An 18,600-nucleotide genomic window follows, 5' to 3' on the forward strand; every position below is an offset into this window, starting at 1 on the left:
CACAGGCCACCCTCGTCCACACTCTGATTCTAAACTGTCCTAAACCCCGTTTTTTTGCCTCTTCATTCATCCACACACAAACTCCCGGCGTCTCATTCATCACTTGGGTTCTGGTGTACGTTGAGTTCCTCTTCCCTCTCTCTCTCATGGTGGGGATGGGGAATCATGGCGTGATCATTTCAATGCGCAAAATGCCTTTTAGTACTTGCCGACGAGCTACCAGATAAACTGCCCTCGCGAGTACCCTCAAAAGATGCCAGCCGCGTAACACCATCCCAATGGAACCCTGAAATCCAGCCAAACTATGATGACCTTTATTCCTTCGTCTTCTGGGTACCACGCAGCAGACCCGTCCGTCTCGCAGCAATAAGACCGGCCTTCTGTCCCTGGACGGCGTAGCGGGAGATGGTCGAGGCCTTACCGATGTGCTGGTGGTTACCACCACCGTGGGGATGGTCGACGGGGTTCATGGCAACACCACGAGTTCTGGGCCAGTTGGCGCCACGCTTGACAGCGAACTTGTGCTTGGCGCGAGAAGCCTCTGTAGGGAGGGGTTAGCAGGGCATCTCAATGGACTGTTTCATTTTGCGGTCTTTGTCCATCCGCAACTGGAGGGCAGAAACGTACTCAGGAGAGGCTTGTCGGTACGGCCACCGCCGGCAACGATACCGATCATGCCGCGGGACTCAGAGTGGACGACCTTCTTGGCGCCGGAGGGGAGCTTGATGCGGGTCTTGCCCTCATCGGGGTTGTGGCCGACAATGGTGATGTAGTTGCCGGAGGTGCGGCCCAGGGTGCCACGGTCGCCGATCTTGGTCTCGACGTTGGAGACGACAGTACCCTCGGGCATGGAGCCAAGGGGCAGAACGTTGCCGACGGTCAGGGCAGCCTTCTTGCCGGCGTAGATGAACTGGCCGGTGTACATGCCCTCGTTGGCGATGAAGGTCTCGGTGTGCTGCTTGAACTTGTACGGGTCGCGGAAGACGACCTGAGCAAGGGGAGCGCCACGGCCGGGGTCGTGGATGATATCCTTCACGATACCACGGAGGTAACCGTGTCTCTCGGCATAGTCGAGGTTGCGGAACTTCGCGGGGGCCTGCACAGTAACTTCGTTAGGAACAATATGTCGTCGCGTCGCGGGGGTTCGGTAGGGTCGAATCTCACCTTGTTCAGGCGGGTGTTGGCCGTGAAGATAGAGCCACGGCCCCTTCTCTGGTTACGGATCTGAGGAAGACAATGTCAGCGCTCGTTGCTTCTACCACATGCAAGTCCATCTTGGAGACGGATGGGAAAGTTCGTGGTTTTCGGAATTGACGAATATCGGCCGCAGCGACACGCAGCATGTCGAAAATACGCAGGTGTTTCTGTATCCGACGGGCGATCGAGTGTTCAACAGGGCAATTACTTACAACGCGACCCATCTTGGCTGTCCTCTGGCGTTCGGAGGGCTAGGTGTTGTCGTCGGTGGTGATGGTTGGGAATTTCAAAAGTCACCTCGAGACAATTTTGCTAGAGAAGGAGGTCGTGGGCCGGCGGAAAGTGTGCCCTGGGCCCCACACTGACTTTTTCCATTAACCGAGCCTGTCACGTGCATGGCGACGTCCCGCCAGTACTTTGCGTCGGGTGATTTCAGAGCTAGTGTCTGTAGTTCGGACAGGAAAAATGCTGGTGGCGCGGCCCCACAAGCCCATTGGTGTTTGGCCGGCCCACACTGGCTTTCCTCAAGGACAATCGCCTACTACGTCGCGTCACGATCTCCGCACTTTACCCTCACGTCTAGAAAGGCTATCCACGACTCCGGCGACCCGTAGCCACGATATCCTCAGCAGTATCATGCACTCAACGTGCTTCATACACCATGGCCCGTTCTGACGATGCAGACAGAAAAGGCATAGAACTGGCATAAATTATGTGCGCTTCTGTTTTACTTGGTTTATCATTCCTCTCACTATCTGATGCGTTTGTTCAAGGCTGCAATCTGATGTTCTGTCAGAATTGTCGTGTCCGACCAAATCCAGTGTGTTTTGTGGGCTGCCTTGTCTTAGAGCCCTTTGGAGCCAGTTCGGCAAGATTGCCACGGCCCTGGAGTTCTGGGCGGAATGGTGTGGTCCAGCGATCAACATCATCGAAATCCCCGCCGGGGTCGGAGTAGGCTTCACTTCACGAACCAGATCACGGACTTGCGCCGCATGCCCAACATCGACGTTTTTGAGCGGATGCGGCCATGGCCTCGCCCTTGTGGAGCGAGCACGCGGGATTAGCACGTATCACCGCAAACGATTGCTGTGGTCCGGTCGCCTCCAGTGAGGTGCCGCCGCAGCACCGCTGGACACGCGGTCGGTGTTCTAATTCTACAACTGCACACTCATCAAGTTTGAGGGACAGGCGGTTTTTGACGGTCCTGTCGAAATCATTCATACTTCTGTTCCAGGTGTGTGACGTGTTCAAGCACCATGTTGCCCTACCCTGGTTATCTGGGCCACTGACTTGGAGACGGCATCCATCCATAGCCCCTGTCGATTATTTCGAGTTTGGGGATGAGAAATGTGTCCTACATCGCAAAGCTGCGTTGGGCCACGATTGCGTCCGGCAGGGCTGACAGGCTGTGTTCGGCTGCATGGCCTTGTGACTGCGGACAAGACGGTCCGAAGGATATGGACGATGATACTGTGGCCATGCTTTGCAAGTGCCGAGCGAATGCCCATGATACTCCGAAGTGAAGATGCAGATTCCCATCGCTGCAGCAAAGGATTCGTGTGGAATGCGCCAGTTGCCCTGTTGACCGATGTGCTTTTTGTTATTGTCTAGGTTGGCAGCCGCAGGGAGGTCAAAGATGGATCAGTGGAACATGGGGGAAAGAGGCGGAACCAGTGCACAAGGACAGAATTCGCCAGCCCAAATCGCTGGGAATAGCCTCAACTCAGGCAAGCGAATATGCTCGGTTTCGACCAGCCGCCAGGTGTCTCATTCTGCACACGACACTAGTATGCAGCCATTTTGCAGGGGCCTTCTAGGCGACCGGCAAGGCTCCTGTACGGGAGAGCCATCGTCACCACTGCGGGCAATCCAGTCATTCTTGGAGGCAGTTTTTATTCATTTGGTTGATGGTCGTTGAGAAAGTGCGCAGGGTCCGTGGTGGTTGGGGGGGAAAGTTCCAGTCTGGGATATCCCACGGTAGTTCGTCAGGTGGGGTACTGGCAACGTGGGTTCTCCAAGCTCTTGGAGGGCAAGCTGGAAAGCCGGTGAAGCAAAGTTCCAGAAACAGAAGGGCAGGCAGCAGGTAGAAAACTGCTATAATGAAGCAGCTTCTGTCTCCTTACGACGAGGAGGTTGTTGGACACGCTGCACGGCGTCTATGATAACTGTGTTGAAAGGTAACGGAGAAAGATGAAGTTGCAAGTAGGCAATTTAGAATTCGAAAATGACTCGGGCCTATCAGAGAACCAGGCTCAAAGAAGACGCGGCTCGAACGTGACTTAATTAGTCCCGTGGTGGGCGTTCGAAACTTCCTCAATTCTTCCTACAGTACACCGACGCGCCTAACCTCCACCTACCACGATACCCACCTCAATCTACTTCGACACCACAACCCACACAGCAGCCATCAACGCAAACCAAAGAAAAAAACAAGATGGCCGACGACGATTCTTCGGACCTGTCCTCGCTGTCGTCCCTGTCGCCAGTCCCGTCTGACATCGAATCCGATGCTGAGCCGCAGCCCGAAACGAAGAAGGGCGGTGGCTTCGGTGGCCTTTTGAAGTTCTTCCCCAAGCTCCCCAAAGGCTTGAAGGCCACAAATCTGTCCAAGGAGCCCTCACCGCCCCCTCGCAAGAGATCGCCCTCACCGCCACACGAAAATGCCTTCGAAGATAATCCAGACATTGCTGTATGTCAATTGTCGCGTCGTTTTGCGCCAAAGACGCGTCGATTCGTGTGCCCCACGTCATAGGCTCTGCTAACCCATCTCCAGTTCTTGGTCATGTTCCGAAGCCGATTTAACGATGCCTTCCCGAAATCTCTTGTCAACTTTGGCCCCCAAGAGCTCGAGCTCGACATTGTCGACAATCCTCCCGGTGAACGAGTCGAAGCCTTCCTTTGTGCACTACTGTTCTTACTTCTCAACCGCAAGCAGGACGTCAAGTACGTTGATGCGCTACCAAACGCAAGCTTTCCACGCGTTGCTAACTAACTCGGTAGAGCTGGTCAATACTCAAAGGCCCTGGATGACGCCTTGTCTGCTCACAAATCGCAATGGCCACGGTCTTGGGGGGGCGTCAGTCCGCTGTCGGGCAGCAATACTTTTCACAGCATCGCACCCACCCAGAGGGTGAGTACAGAGCCAATCAAGCTTTCATCTACCCAGTGTAGAGCTCACGGCTGACTCTTTGATCAAGCTTTCCCTCCTTCGCGCCCTGGCTCTTTGGTCACTCTCGGCGTCCGAGACTGTCAAGGCAATCATCAACAAATCTTACAAAGGCAACCGCCACGAAGACGACCTGAACCAACCGCTCTCGGTTCAGCCATGGGGGTCGGACAGCGATAAGAGACGGTACTATTTGATTGAGGGCCTAGACGATACAGCTTTCCGCGTCTATCGAGAGAGCAACCCGGCGGGTTTCAATCGGACCTGGTGGTCGGTCGCGGGTTCAATCGATGAGATCAAGGCCCTTGCAGATAAATTGATGACCAAGGACGGTGGGCCCAACTCCAGGAAACTCGCTGAGAAGATGTTGACGGCCATCCCTCGCTTTGAGGCTACAGAGGAGGTGTGTCATTTCCCCTGGTTTCAGTTCTGAACAATGACTAACGCGGACAGAAACGGCGACGTAGAGAATATCGACAGGCCCAGAAGGCCCGGTTCAAACGCCCTGAACCTGGCTTCTCTGTCTACGAAGGCCGCACTAGAGGCAAGCGGATCAAGTATACCTACTCCGACGACGATGACTTCACAGACTCGTCCACTCGACGCTCAGCCCGCAACACAGGCACCAGCACACCAGCGGAACCAGCTGGGCCAGTGACTACAGCGAGCGGACGTCAAATTAGGGCCCCCCTGAGACTCAATGCTAGCAGCGCGGCTGGGAGTGTGAACGGAGACTCGGAGGATTCGCGCCAGCAGTCCGAGCCTGCTGTTGGTCCCGGTGGCCGACCCCGAAGAGCTGCCGCGGTCAACCATGGCACGAATGGGTGGTCATCAAGAGAGGCTCGCACTCGTGGACGCGGCTCTATAGATGACGACGACGACGACGACGTTGTTAGCGAACCTGAACTGGGCGACGATGAAGAAGAGCATATCCCGGACGAGACAGAAGAGGAAGAAGAGGACTTAGACGAGGACCTGGAGATGGCAGATGATGAGTTGGGTGATGAACCGCGCAAGAGTCTGATCGTCAAGCTTTCAGTCAAGAAGTCTCCCACCACAAACAAACCGACCATGATCACCCCTACTTCGGAGGATGACAGGACCATACGGAGCGACAACGAGCTGGTAGACGAGATTGTTGCCAAGCCCAAAGAGAGGACACCAGAGCCGGTCATCAATGTCGCAACCAACAAGCAAACTCTCAGTCCTGTGGCCGTACCGACCTCTCTAGCCTTTAGGGGCAGCCCAGACAAGCCTCACTCTTTGCCGCGGCCTGTGGATGTTGGCTCGCACGAGTAAGGCTCATCGGCTGTTAGTTATGCCAAATGTTTTTCAGGCGTTCGACGGTAAATTTTCCACGCGGAGTACGGATAGATGAAGGAAAACACAAAGGCGACTAAACGACACATTTTGGGAGTGCTTGCTGTCACATAGACAGTACTGTGATTAGTACTATTGCTGGTTTACGCATTTTTCGATGCAATCGTACCAAGAGGTACCCGGCTTGCAGAGACATTCTGCCTTGAGTTTTAGTTGTACAGATACCATTACCAGTCATATCTTCCTTGCCCTTGAGGTATCTCTCAGCTCGTTACAGTTCTTTCTTTGTCCTCCAGCTTGACCCCCTTTGCGGCGGCAGCTGCCAATTGTTCACGCCATACCACCACCTACGTACCTTGGCGCCTATTGTGCCGCCGTGAACCTGCGCGTTTCTGTTCCAATGGTGCCAGCCGATGAGAAATAAGTTGTAAACCACCCCTTGAGCCAGCGGCATCATGACCTTTGCCACGTCAATATCGGATCCGCACGGTGACTTGGTATAGCCGAGTTACACACCTGGTCCCTGACAGTGATCCACGCTACCCGACCCCAAGTTTCGGCCTTGGAAATGCTGTGCAGGTAGCTCTGCTCAAAGCGCAGGTCGGGCATGGGCGGGAGCTTCGCCGACCGCTGCTTTGGGTTCACGATGCTGCGGGGGATGTAGTCGTCGAGCTCATCATCGTCGAGGTCATCGTGCGACAGGACGGGTTCTAATGTCACGGGCTCCTTTTCGGAGGCGGCTGTGGAGGGATTGAGGTCGTGGTTTGGTGACGGGGTCCGGTTGATGTGTGCGGTCTGTATCGTCTCTGCGACTTGTATGGGCACGGAGGAGGCCATATTGGTCGTGCCGCGCGTTTGGTCGAGCTGGGGGAGTGGGCGGCGACGGCTTGTACTGCGAGGTCGGGGGAGCTTGTATGTCGGGAGGGTGACAGGCGTGCTGCGAGGTTGCGATAGAGTTGGCTCGTTAATTGCATAGTCAGTAAAGTTGTCGAAGCTCGCATAGATACATATGATACCCACTCGCTGAGGTCATCGCAGCTGTCCCTCAGTTCGGGGATCGGTATTAAATCAGGTGGGGTCGCGACTAACACAAGCACATGGCCTTGCCTCGGAGCCTGAAGTTGACTTTGGTCCTTGTTGCAGGTCCTATCGACATTACAGTTGCCTGAGAGTCCTATACAAGGGGGGGGGCATGCCCTGTTTGCTTGCATGAACCAGACGTTCTCAAACAAGATCAACAAGTATTACAAGGCTGTTCCAATGCCAATATTCGACTTTAGGCCGGTCAAGAGACAAAGATACTTTAGGTACCTAATGCATGTGTGGGTGTCGGACATATTTACCTGGCACCTTAGGCTGAGTGGCCAGACAAAAGGCGCCCAGGAAGGTACAGTCAGTATGACTCGCTTGCGGTTTAGCGCCCTACCACGGACACTTGGATTTGGCGTGTACCCAGTCAGAGCCGGATCCTTGCCTGGTGACAGCACACTCACAAAAAATCGGCCTCCATACGTGGAGCACCAAGTTTTCTTTCTTGCAACCACCCGCCCGCATCGCAACGCATCGTTCCCGCTCGGAGAACCGCGCGACGACGACGACAAATACCTCACCGTCACGCGAACGCGTACCTTCATTTTGTTGTTCCCCAAGTCTTTTTTAATTACCCTCATTCAAGATGTCGGATCCCCAGGCAAACGAGGCCGAGAAGAACGTGAGTTGTTTCCTAATTCCTACGTCGTGGCCTCTGAGCCCCTCCTTTTTTTTGCCCCGCGCTCCGAACATGCAGGCTGACGGTTTCCCCTTCTATGGGATGTGACAACAGATCGAGATATGGAAGGTCAAAAAGCTGATCAAGCGCCTCGAGGCCGCTCGTGGTAACGGCACGTCCATGATCTCGCTCATTATTCGTACGTCTCTCTACCACGATGTCGCTGCAGGTGCTGGGCTCGACTAACTCCCACCACAGCGCCCAAGGATCAGATTTCCCGAGCCGCCAAGATGTTGGCTGAAGAATACGTACGTTGCAGCATTCGTGCCCCTCTCGGCTTGTACCAATAGTAACGAAATTTGTATAGGGAACGGCGTCAAACATCAAGTCTAGAGTCAACAGACAATCTGTGCTTTCGGCCATTACCTCCACCCAGCAACGTCTCAAGCTGTACAACAAGGTTCCTCCCAACGGCTTGGTCGTCTACTGCGGTGAAATCTTGACCTCGGAAGGCAAGGAGAGGAAAGTCAACATCGATTTCGAACCCTTCAAGCCCATCAACACGTCTCTCTACCTCTGTGACAACAAGTTCCATACCGAGGCTCTGGCTGAGCTGCTCGAGTCCGACCAGAAGTTTGGTTTCATTATTATGGACGGTAACGGAGCGCTATTCGGCACTCTTTCCGGAAACACTAGAGAAGTCGTCCACAAGTTCTCTGTTGATCTTCCCAAGAAGCACGGCCGTGGTGGTCAGTCCGCCCTTCGTTTCGCCCGTCTTCGTGAGGAGAAACGCCACAACTACGTCCGCAAGGTTGCAGAGTTGGCCGTCCAGAACTTCATCACCAATGACAAACCCAACGTCGCCGGTCTGATTTTGGCTGGTTCTGCCGATTTCAAGACTGACCTCAACGCCTCCGATCTATTCGACAACCGTCTGGCCACCAAGGTCATCAAAGTCGTTGACGTTTCCTACGGTGGCGAGAACGGTTTCAACCAGGCCATCGAACTGTCCTCCGAGACTCTCGGCAACGTCAAGTTCATCCAGGAGAAGAAGCTTATCGGAAAGTACTTTGAGGAGATCAGCCAGGACACTGGACGCGTCTGCTACGGTATCGACGACACTCTGAAGGCTCTGGAACTCGGTGCTGTTGAGACTCTCATCGTTTTCGAGAACTTGGAGATTACCCGCTGGAAGCTCAAGGACAGCCAGGGCGTCGAGCACCTTTTGCACACCACCAAGCAGCAGGAAGGGGGTGACCGCGCCATCTTTATGGACAAGGAGACCGGCCAAGAGATGGAAGTCGTTACCCAAGAATCTTTCCTCGAGTGGATTGCGGAGCACTACAAGGACTTTGGTACCAACCTCGAGTTCGTCTCGGACCGTTCTACCGAAGGAAACCAGTTCGTCAAGGGATTCGGCGGTATCGGTGGTATCCTCCGATACAAGGTGAACTTTGAGCAGTTGGCTGATATTGACGACGATGATGAGTACTACGACGGTATGTGGCTCCTCTTACGCCCCACGTCACCGCAATTAACTGACCCTCCCTGTTAAGATTGACCAACCGAGCCCCTCGAGAACGAGGGATCGACTCAAGTATCGTCTCTGAAGCATAACAGCGAAGAGGAGTCCGCGCGCACAGCGTCACAGCCCGCGCCCGCGCCCGAGCCCCAGCCGAAGGTCGCTCATCGACTCCTTGCAGACAGGAGCCCGATGAGCCCGGCTCACCTCACCCACCAAGTGGCGCGCCCGAGCCCGCTTCGGTCTGTTATGAAGGCCTCTTGAGTTGAAACCTAGTCTACAGGTATGATCACTGTGCTCGGCTGTTGCAAGAGCATGTGCCTAACTGGTTTCCAGATGTTCCTCTAGCAGATAGGGGACACTCAGGAGCGGTCGGGAGGCGACCGCTTGTTGATCGCGACTAGATAGAATGAAAATTTATTAAATGCTCAGTCACTCCTTTAGGCAAATGAAGATACCTAGCTTTGATTGACCTGTACGAGTTGAGTGGGTTGAAGGATTGTTGCTCTAGCCCTCGTAACTTGCGATTTGAACTCTTTCCTCATTTACCATCGACAAAAACTGTGTGCAACTTCCAGGGACATTACCAGCAGCTATAGTGCCATTCTTTATCCGATATGCAACTAAACCGCTAGACTGGATATGTACACAATCCCCATACACTTCGTCTCAATCACGAACGCCAACCTGTGTAAGTTATCAACGACTTTGTGAACATGAGACTACTCACTCTCCGACCCAGCAACGTCTTGCGTCGCGGCTACTCGTCTCAGCATGCCGCCTCTTTTCTCGAAGCGAGAATCGCTAAAATTCTACACTCCAAGAAGGAAATACCAGACCACCTCTCACCGACGCCATCGCATCTCCTCAATGTCTTGTTCTCAGATATTTTTCCCTCGCCCACGCCTTCGTCGTGCTCCGATCCCTCCCCGCCAAAACATTCCACACTACAAACCCCTAGTCACACACTCCCTCAGGGCCATCATCTAGTCTACTTTCCCCTACAAACCCCGCCGTCGGGGCTCATGCCGGACGGCACGGACCCGGACCACTGTCCCGGCGCCCCGTTCACGCGTCGTTTGTGGGCGGGCGGTGAAGTCCGGTTTCGCAAGGACTGGGAGGGCGATCTTCGTCTAGATGGGCGGCGGGTCGGATGTGTTGAGAGCGTGGATGACGTGAGGGCCGAGAAGGGGAGGGTTTGGGTCGAGCTCTGGCGGCGGTACGGGGCGGCGGCGGTTTCTGCCGTCGGGTGTGGAGATGGTCCTGCGATCGAAGAGAGGAGGACGTTGGCTTTTCTTCCGGCGATTGATGCTCCCGCCCCCGCGCGGCGAATCTTGAAGCGTATGTTGCTTTTTTTCTTCTGAAGAAAAACCGTTCTCTGGTTTCTACCCAGTATTGCTATGGGTTTGTCGTGTAACAAGTTGGAATGTTGACATTCGCGCCAATAGCCCCCCATAAGCCGACGGTTTCTCTCGCGCTCACGCCAACGCAGAATCTGCTCACCAATTTCAGCGCCTTAACATATAACGCGCACGCGATTCACCTTGACCCGGCGTGGGCCGCGCAGGAGGGCCACCCGGCGCCGCTGGTACACGGCCCCCTTTCTCTGGCACTGATGCTCGCGTTCCTGAACAGGTTGGGCAAGGGGCAGAGTGTGCGGTGGTACGGGTACCGGAACCTGGCGCCGCTGTACCGCGACCGCGAGATGACGCTTTGCGTGCGAGAAAAGGGCGAGAGTGGGGCGGAGCAGAAGGAGAGGAAGTGGGATGTTTGGATCGAAGGGGATGATGGGGGAATGGCGGTCAAGGGAACTGCTACAACTGTTGATTTGTAGGGTGCGGTCGGGGGGGGGGGGGGGGGGGGGGGGGAGGGGGGCGGTGTCAGGATGGTGGCTCAATAGGCATGCCATGAAAATAGTTCTGGAAGAGAATTGCTTTTGGATCTTGTTTAACACTACGGTTGTGTTGTATGACTTGGAGGGATAGTAGGGCATATCTATTGGGTATAGATGGATAGGGGCAACGCAGGTCTGGTGGCCAGAGTGCACATTTTCTTACACGTTCGCTTGTCAAGGTATCGTACCTACTTAGACCCAAATTGTGGCGCTCATATGGGATTGTCACCAGCAGAAAACAATTTTTACACGATTGTCTTTCCTCGATCCCGTATCTGTTCCATCCTTGACCAAGTCACCAGAACGCACCACTCGTCTCCAATTTAGCCCATTTCTACTGGACTACTGCGACTAATACCAGTGACTCTCTACGAAGCCTCGTGACTAAGAAAGGGCGAAGTCGCTGAACCCGGTTGGTGCTTGTACCGCGGCTCGCTGCCGGCTTGCTGAGGCTGATAATGGTCCTGATGTGCGGCGTCATGCTTGCACCCTGCATCGGCCCCGGTGGTGGTATCCACAATCCCTCGGCACTCGCAGATTGTTTTCTTCGGAGGAGCCAGACGACGACACACATCCTAATCATTACCACCGCTGCGCCTCCAACAATACCACCTATGATCGCGGGTGTGTTCAACTTCGTCTCTCGCTGTGTATTGAGCTCGGTTCCGGCACCTTCCCGTGTAGAAGACGACGCGGATGGGTCTTGAGACAAGGTCTTGGGCGGGGTCGGCAACCGTGGGACAGATGATGGGCCTGAAATAAACGAGGTGGTAAAGACCAGATGGTCAGAGTCAGATGTCAGGAGGCTCGTCGCGGGTAAGGCCGAAGATCCACCTTGGCCGGCCTTTTAGAATGTTTCCTCGGCCGTCTGCGGTACTAGGATGATGTCTTTGGTACCGCTGTGTATCTCCTGCTCACACCCGATGAATCAACTCCAATTGTTCCCGAGGACGTCCTTGCAGTAAGTGATGCAGCGCGGTAGCCATCCGTCACCAGTAAAAGACTGTTGGAATCAGATATGAGGGATTACCAGCAACGGGTGTTGAGTCCAAGTGTGCTGTCCTGGCACTCCGCTGCGGTACCATCGTAGCACTGCCTGACGACCACGCTGTCGCACATCAAGAAGCTGTCGGCAGTTTGGCATGGTGAGTTTGAATCGGCGCAGTGGAGGTAATAGCTTGCTAGGCTGGAAGTCAGTAGTCAGAAGTTCGGGCGGCAATGACGATGAGGGAATCTTACGCCACGGAAGGGTCACGATCCCGCATGTGTTCAAGCCAAACGACCTGGTCCCCAGACTTGCATTCCTCTGCTTAAGATCGACGACAGGGCCGCGCGTAAGGTTCGGTCCAGCTTTATAGCTCGTCTTCGTGGGCTTGAGTGTGCGATGTGCAATGTGGTTTATGTTGCTCTTTGGAGGCTCCGCTGCCATTACCGACAAAGCCGTCACGGCAATGATATTGGGAAACGTAAGTATCACCATGTTTCAATCTCTCATAGCGAGAAGAGCGATGACCCGAGATGACGGGCTGACAGGGGAAAGTCCAGTTTCAGCTCCTATCGCCGGCGGATGAGCTCAATAAGCCCAAGTCTTCAATGAGTGAGGTGCGCTTCAGCGCCCGCCGCCCTCGCACAGAATCCTGTCCTCCTGAACCATTGATGCCAGACGAATACAATGAATAATGCCGTGTAACCCTCATCCGCAGTGGGTATCGAGGTGCTGATGAGCCTGTCAGTTAACGCCAGTGGAGACTGAAAGTTTGACACCTTTTGCTGTCTCTCCAATACAATTCGAAAAGACTTTCAGAGGTGATGATAAGATTGAATTAACCCAAAGTGGTCTGGGATTGCAACGCGCAACTTTGAGAGATCAACCACCTGCTTGGAGGTGCTAGAACACGTATGCATTTCCGGTGGCCATGCCGGTAGCCGCTGATGAGAGAGAGGTACGTGCCTCTGGGTTGCTCCTGCTTGGCATTGATTGGGAACGCCTCAGAGGTCCGCACTCTTGTCATCTCTTTCTCTTTGGCCCTATTTATATTTACCTCTGCCACTCTTTGCCTTTATAATCTTTCTTGCCATTTCCGAGCACCACCGAATTATCGAAGTATGTCAAGGAGAGTTGACGAGGAAAGGGTAGTGAAGCACTCCATAGTCCTCATGAACGGGGAAACCATAGGTGTTGCCCAAGCCTGTGTCTGAAGCTTGCTGTGACGCTGGAGCAAACTGCGTTGACGGATGATAGAGTCTACTCTCACATTTTATTATCCAATATCTGAGTTCTCATGATAGCATCCAGAATAAGCTACGAACAGAAAAGATGACGATCTCAGGGGCAACCATGCAGACAACTTCAGTCTCCACCACCCAACACTAACATCACACAAATCCTTTTCTCAACTCCACCCACCACCATCCTACGCAACCGATTATCGTTCGAGTCTACCAACAAGGTTTCAATCGCCATAACACTCTTCCTGGTATAGATGGGCTCCCGTAAATAAACCGCAGCATGGGGTCTAATCTCGTCCCGGGAGCTATATGTGACGGTGGAAGGAGCTACCTACCATACTTCCGGGCGGTTGTTTTGGTGATAACGTTTGGACGCGAAACTCACGGTTTCATGTGCGTATATTTGGTCTGAACCTGCTGGAGATCGGAGACAAAGAATAAGGAGAAAGCCTCGAGTCTGCTACATCCAAATCCACTAATGATATTTCTCAGTCTTTGAATGCAGCTTATGGATTGGTCTGACGGTTCAAAAGCATTTCACTTCAAGAAGACTAACCATGTGTCTGGAAACAACGCCATAGTAATTTCTAGATTAGGAAGCCCTGTCCTCTGGAGAAGTAAGTGAAGTATACATGGGAGTGTGTGTCCCTAGATGTTGGCAGGAACACCGAAAGGAGAAGAAAGCAACGCCTAGCCACCTTTCCCAAAGAGCCTCGGCCTCCATCTGAATTCAACCTGTCCCCAAAGACCACACCCACCAACCCCCGCTTCGAAATGTTAAAATGAAAATTTCCACCACCAATAACCCAGACCGTCGCCCACTCGCCGCCACTTTCAGAGACTGCCTTCTTTCGAGCATCTGATCGTGTCGATTCTTTGATGCTGCTCGCCGCAGCTCTTTCCGGCCCTCAAGCACTGCTGACGTAGAATAAGTTTTCTTCATCCGAGTTTACAAGGTGCCTTTATATTCGTGCACTTTAGAGTCGCTGTCCATGACGCTATTCTCATGGGGCTCATCCCAAACCTTGCTATCAGCAGAAGCACCCGGGATGTTGCCTCCGTAGGTTTCTTGTGATGCTTGGACGGACTCCTCATCACCAAGAAGTGAAGCTGCTTCTAGAAATGCGCACGATTCGTCAATAGTATCGTCCAGTATCTTTTTAGCCGCATCCTCAATTTGGAGATCGGCTGGCAGGTCATCCCCAAACAGATCTGCCCAGCGATGGAACCAGCCTTTGTTACTCTTGAGACACTTATCGTACATGTCTCCCTTCATACCGCCTCCGACAGGCTTGCCTCGAGTCTGTGATGGTCCAATGTAAATAAGATTCGAAAGCATGCGCATTATCCACAGATGGGGGGAAAGTATATTAGGAAGTGGAGACTTCTTACCGGCGGCGAGTAGTTGAAGAAGATTTTCTCACGCGTTCCAGCCTTGATGATTCTGTCCCACCAGCGAATACTGGTTTTGAGCTCGAAGAATTTCAGGAACTGCTGGAACTGTTGCTGGAGGTTTCCTGGTGTCGGGCTGGTGCGCTCGGAGGCATGTGGCCACCACCTGCCATTGTCCTTTTTTTTGAGAAACTTGACACCAAACCAGTAGAGGTGCGGCTTGGCGTGGGATTCAAACAGCTGTGAAGAGGCCACAGTTTTGATCAGTCCAGGCTCGTGAGGGGGCGTGCTCCAAGCTCCAGGAAATATTGTGGCTTACGTAGAGTTGGTACTTCTCGTGATGAGCCCCGTCCTCGTCCTCCGAAGTTCTGAAGAGTTCAATCTTGTACTCGAAGAAACTCTTGTCAGTGCAGACATGATAAAGATCTGAAAACCATACTGTAAGTTCTTGGCACGCATGTTCTGAGATGGGGAAGGGACTCCTGACCTGGATTGATCCATTTCTCTCCCTTCATGGAGTTGCGGGCCCTCTGTTCCAATTCTCGCTCCTTTCTGAACTTTTCCTTCTCCTTGGCTCTCGTGGCGGAGAAATCAAAGTCTCGCTCACGAAGCTTCTTGTTGTGGGTGCAAGAGAACCTGTACCAGTCCCAGTTGATGATGTGGATCTTCCTCTTGTCTTTTTCTGCAATCTTGACTAAAAACGACAAGAGAGCGTGGTTAGCTATTTCCAAACAAGACGATGGGAAACGGCAAGCGAAAGAAAACATTAAGCACAGAGACGTGCTTGTATTGGGAAGGGCGATGTTACTTCGATGGTTCTTTTGCCTGTTCTTGAACTCTTCGTTCGTGCAAATGAGATGGGTCACAGAATCGTCCAAGACGGATGAGAACCGGCCTTGGCGCAACTTTGCCCATTCCTTAGCCGCTTGCTCGCTGGGACAGTCGCTTGGAAACTCACCAGCAGCCGCGATGACAAGGTTTCTGAAGATTGCTCTGACCATGTTGAATCGCGATGCGGTGTGTTTGGAAATAAAGTGACTAGGAGAGGGATTGGCCTTCTCAGCATAAGTCAAATATGACGAGGTGGCACGAGCTGACCGAGAGTAGGTAAAATTTAGAGAGGAGTCGGAGGAGATTGAAGAATTAAAGCCGCGACAATGGGCGAATCGTTGGCTACATGCGAGAAAAGAGAAAGGGAAGGAGCGACAGTTTGAAGCTATTCAGAAAGAGGGCATGGGCTTCTTCCTGTCTTGTTAGGGACAGAAGGTGCGGGAAGGCTGCAAGAGCTTGATCTTTACGGAACCAAAGCAGTTGCGATCCTCTTGAAAGTGAGAATTAGCAATCCCAAGGTTCTCAATAACTGAGTGATGATCAAAGATCGGGACGATGGGAATCGCGATGGCATCACAGTCATCCAAATTGCACGTATGACTCAGATATTACCAGCTCAAGTGCACCAGAACAACCGGGCTTGGTGTCACTTGACGGATAAGCTTGCACAAATTCGAATAACACTTTTGTGTTCACACCTCTCGCTCAACGCCTTTTGCAGTACGTCCACCATTAATCAACGATGTATACGTCCTTGAATAAATAGCTAATACCTTGGTCTATCGAAAGCTTTTCGCATTCTTGACGAACAATCTGATTTTCTCCAGGCTTTGCTTGCCGTCATCCTCTACCCCACTGCTGACGTCGACGCCCAAGATGCGGTTGCTGAACTCACCCACAGCCTTGACCGCGTCAAGCACGTTGTCAGGGTTCAGGCCACCAGCAAGAAAGACTTGAAGTTCGGCGTCTTTTGCAAGTATATCTTTGACGCTAGAGACGTCAATAAGCTTGCCGGAGCCAGCACCGGAGTCAAGTAAGGGGATCGTGTGGTAGCCGCGCAGACCGATGCCGATATTGCCAGGCTTGAAGGCCCGGATGACGGGGACAGGGATAAGATTTGCCCATTCGATGGGTTCAATCCCGTGGAGCTGAACAATGTCCAGGCTGAAGCGCTTTTGCTTCTCTAGCACCTCATCCAGGGGTTGATTCTGGAAGATTCCAGCGAGAAGAGGACGGGGGCTTGACAGTCTGGCAACAGAAGCTGTATAATAGTCTGTGGCAGACTCTGTAGGTACGCTTGATGGCGCGCGTGTGCTCGAGGGTGTGAAGGAGTGCACTGCCTCAGAGATCGCCGCCGCCGTCTCATCTGATATGCAACGTTTTGCTCCCGGAACCAGACAAATGCCGACAAGGTCAGCACCGGATTTCACAGCCTCGAGGGCAGCCTCGGGGGTTCGTGTACCGCAAATTTTGACGAACAGTGGATGGGTCGCGACTGATTCGGCCTCGGCATCGGTTCCCGAGCACAATTCTCTGATGAACTTTGTTGTATCTGGTGCTCTGACGATGGCTTCTCCAACGAGCACAGCATTGACCCCATCGTTTTTGCACAAGATGACGTCCTTGTGACTGTTTATGCCGCTGAGAGCGCAGATGATGGTATTCTCCGGGACCATGCTTCTCAGTCTGCTTGTTGTGTTCATGTCGACTTCGAAACTCTCCAGATTGCGATTATTGACGCCGATAGCCTTGGAACCAAGCTTCAAAGCAGTCGTCATCTCTTCGGCAGTCTGAACCTCGACCAGCGGCTCCATTCCCAAGGAGAGAGAGTACTTGTACAACCTCTCCAGCAGTTCTGTCTCCAACATCTTAACGATTAGCAGAACCGTGTCGGCACCGGCTAGTCTAGCTTCGAGGATCTGGTACTCCTCAAAAATGAACTCCTTGCGAAGGATTGCCGGTCTATTGGGCATGCCGTTCAAGACTTGTCTCACGGCCCGAAGGTCCTCAATGCTCCCCTTGAACCACTCAGGCTCAGTCAGAACGGAGATAACACTGGCGCCTGCAAGGGCGTATTTTCGGGCCTGGGTCGGAGCGTTGATATTGATGTCGAAAACACCCTTCGAAGGCGAAGCTCGTTTGATCTCTGCCATAAGGGACACATCGAATGGAGTTTGGCGCAAACGGTCAACGAATGGGACCAGGGGTGGGGCGGCATTGAGATCGTAGGCAGCCTGCAGGTCCGCAGGTCTTTGTGAGGGAATAAGTTTCTGAGCGGTAACTGAAGCCTTACGGTGGGCGTAGATTTGTTGCAAGATGTTGTTTTTCTTGCTCGCAGTCGGCGCAGAAGCCGCGGTCTTGGTGGCACCGCCGTTGGTTGCAGAGCCCTTCTGGAGTTGGGCATTCTCCTCCCAAGTACCGCCTTGAAGCTGCAAGAAGTTGCGGAGCATTGTGCGACCCTCGGCGGTGAGAATACTCTCCGGGTGGAATTGGACGCCCTCGATGGTGTACTCCTTGTGCCGCACGCCTTGAATGATCCCGGGAGACCCGTCCTCTGTTGCAACCCAAGAAGTGACTTCCAGGCAGCTCGGAAGGGTAACACGGGTGCCGGCGAGTGAGTGGTATCGAGTGACCGGAAGACCTTGACGCAGACCAGCGTAAACACCCTTAGCATCATGCGTCAAAGGAGACGTCTTGCCGTGGAGCCATTCTCCCGCGGACCCAACCTCGCCTCCATAGACGTCAAAAATGCACTGCTGTCCCATGCATACGCCGAATATGGGAATCTTGCCGGAAAAGTGCTTAATGGCATCTCGACTAACCCCAGAGTCGGTAGTGGGATGTCCAGGCCCAGGGCTGATGATCAGCTGTGTCGGCTTCTTGTCGATCAGCTCTGCCAGAGTGATCTTATCATTTCTGAAGACAGTCACGTTCGCGCCTTCGAGGATGAGATACTGATAAACGTTCCAGGTGAAAGAGTCGTAGTTGTCAATCAAAATCAAGTTAGAGGCCGTCGGAATAGGTGGCGAGGGGTCCGGATGGTGGGGTGAGTGATCGATAATGTCCAAAGACGGCATATTGTAATCTTGGTGCTGCAACCACCGGGAACTTGGCCAATTGAGTCGTATCGTCCTATTGTTCGCTGACCCTGGTGACAGAACGAATTGGTTCGGTGGTGGTTGATTTGATGCCCGAATGAGGTGAGTCAACGGAGTAAGTTGAATGAAAGATGAAAAGGCGGCGATTGAATCAAGTAGTGAAAAGGGACAGTAACTTGGAGAAGAACTCCCACTGTAATTTAGGTGCAAACCGCTGCGGGATTTCACAGTGTGTTGCATCTG

At 53.2% G+C, this 18,600-nt stretch overlaps 8 protein-coding genes across 8 annotated transcripts; 4 read left to right on the forward strand and 4 right to left on the reverse strand.

Annotated features, from left to right (window-relative positions):
* Positions 1-8: 8 nt before the first annotated feature.
* On the reverse strand, positions 9-3,393 carry CDEST_00587 (Putative large ribosomal subunit protein uL2). The gene is made up of 4 exons (XM_062916746.1): positions 1,410-3,393; positions 1,165-1,224; positions 628-1,096; positions 9-541 (listed from the first exon to the last, which is right to left on the reverse strand). Exons 1-4 carry the CDS (start codon positions 1,419-1,421, stop codon positions 315-317), a joined length of 768 nt encoding a protein of 255 aa, XP_062772797.1. The 5' UTR covers positions 1,422-3,393; the 3' UTR covers positions 9-314.
* A 121-nt stretch (positions 3,394-3,514) lies between these two features.
* On the forward strand, positions 3,515-5,947 carry CDEST_00588 (uncharacterized protein). Its single transcript, XM_062916747.1, has 5 exons — positions 3,515-3,886; positions 3,971-4,140; positions 4,198-4,327; positions 4,395-4,766; positions 4,817-5,947. The coding sequence occupies exons 1-5, from the start codon at positions 3,632-3,634 to the stop codon at positions 5,660-5,662; spliced, it is 1,773 nt and encodes a 590-aa protein (XP_062772798.1). The 5' UTR covers positions 3,515-3,631; the 3' UTR covers positions 5,663-5,947.
* Position 5,948: 1 nt separating this feature from the next.
* On the reverse strand, positions 5,949-6,617 carry CDEST_00589 (Putative mitophagy receptor Atg43). Its single transcript, XM_062916748.1, has 2 exons — positions 6,200-6,617; positions 5,949-6,143 (listed from the first exon to the last, which is right to left on the reverse strand). Exons 1-2 carry the CDS (start codon positions 6,518-6,520, stop codon positions 5,955-5,957), a joined length of 510 nt encoding a protein of 169 aa, XP_062772799.1. The 5' UTR covers positions 6,521-6,617; the 3' UTR covers positions 5,949-5,954.
* Positions 6,618-7,208: 591 nt separating this feature from the next.
* On the forward strand, positions 7,209-9,356 carry CDEST_00590 (Putative ribosomal protein eL30-like superfamily). The gene is made up of 6 exons (XM_062916749.1): positions 7,209-7,394; positions 7,506-7,590; positions 7,650-7,699; positions 7,759-8,890; positions 8,948-9,196; positions 9,250-9,356. Exons 1-5 carry the CDS (start codon positions 7,359-7,361, stop codon positions 8,950-8,952), a joined length of 1,308 nt encoding a protein of 435 aa, XP_062772800.1. The 5' UTR covers positions 7,209-7,358; the 3' UTR covers positions 8,953-9,196; positions 9,250-9,356.
* Positions 9,357-9,593: 237 nt separating this feature from the next.
* Positions 9,594-10,747, forward strand: CDEST_00591 (Putative HotDog domain superfamily protein; the record flags this gene model as incomplete). Its single annotated transcript, XM_062916750.1, has 2 exons — positions 9,594-10,254; positions 10,362-10,747. Exons 1-2 carry the CDS (start codon positions 9,630-9,632, stop codon positions 10,745-10,747), a joined length of 1,011 nt encoding a protein of 336 aa, XP_062772801.1. The 5' UTR covers positions 9,594-9,629.
* A 1,451-nt stretch (positions 10,748-12,198) lies between these two features.
* Positions 12,199-12,487, forward strand: CDEST_00592 (uncharacterized protein; the record flags this gene model as incomplete). Its single annotated transcript, XM_062916751.1, has 2 exons — positions 12,199-12,273; positions 12,341-12,487. 2 exons carry the CDS (start codon positions 12,199-12,201, stop codon positions 12,485-12,487), a joined length of 222 nt encoding a protein of 73 aa, XP_062772802.1.
* Positions 12,488-13,460: 973 nt separating this feature from the next.
* On the reverse strand, positions 13,461-15,802 carry CDEST_00593 (Putative BRCT domain-containing protein). Its single transcript, XM_062916752.1, has 6 exons — positions 15,237-15,802; positions 14,916-15,122; positions 14,748-14,854; positions 14,429-14,668; positions 13,593-14,339; positions 13,461-13,511 (listed from the first exon to the last, which is right to left on the reverse strand). The coding sequence occupies exons 1-5, from the start codon at positions 15,427-15,429 to the stop codon at positions 13,986-13,988; spliced, it is 1,101 nt and encodes a 366-aa protein (XP_062772803.1). The 5' UTR covers positions 15,430-15,802; the 3' UTR covers positions 13,461-13,511; positions 13,593-13,985.
* A 236-nt stretch (positions 15,803-16,038) lies between these two features.
* Positions 16,039-18,336, reverse strand: CDEST_00594 (Putative N-(5'phosphoribosyl) anthranilate isomerase (PRAI) domain, aldolase-type TIM barrel; the record flags this gene model as incomplete). Its single annotated transcript, XM_062916753.1, has 1 exon — positions 16,039-18,336. The coding sequence occupies one exon, from the start codon at positions 18,334-18,336 to the stop codon at positions 16,039-16,041; it is 2,298 nt and encodes a 765-aa protein (XP_062772804.1).
* Positions 18,337-18,600: the final 264 nt, after the last annotated feature.

The sequence above is a fragment of the Colletotrichum destructivum genome, chromosome 1 (genome assembly GCF_034447905.1).
Source record: "Colletotrichum destructivum chromosome 1, complete sequence".
Taxonomy (NCBI): domain Eukaryota; kingdom Fungi; phylum Ascomycota; class Sordariomycetes; order Glomerellales; family Glomerellaceae; genus Colletotrichum; species Colletotrichum destructivum.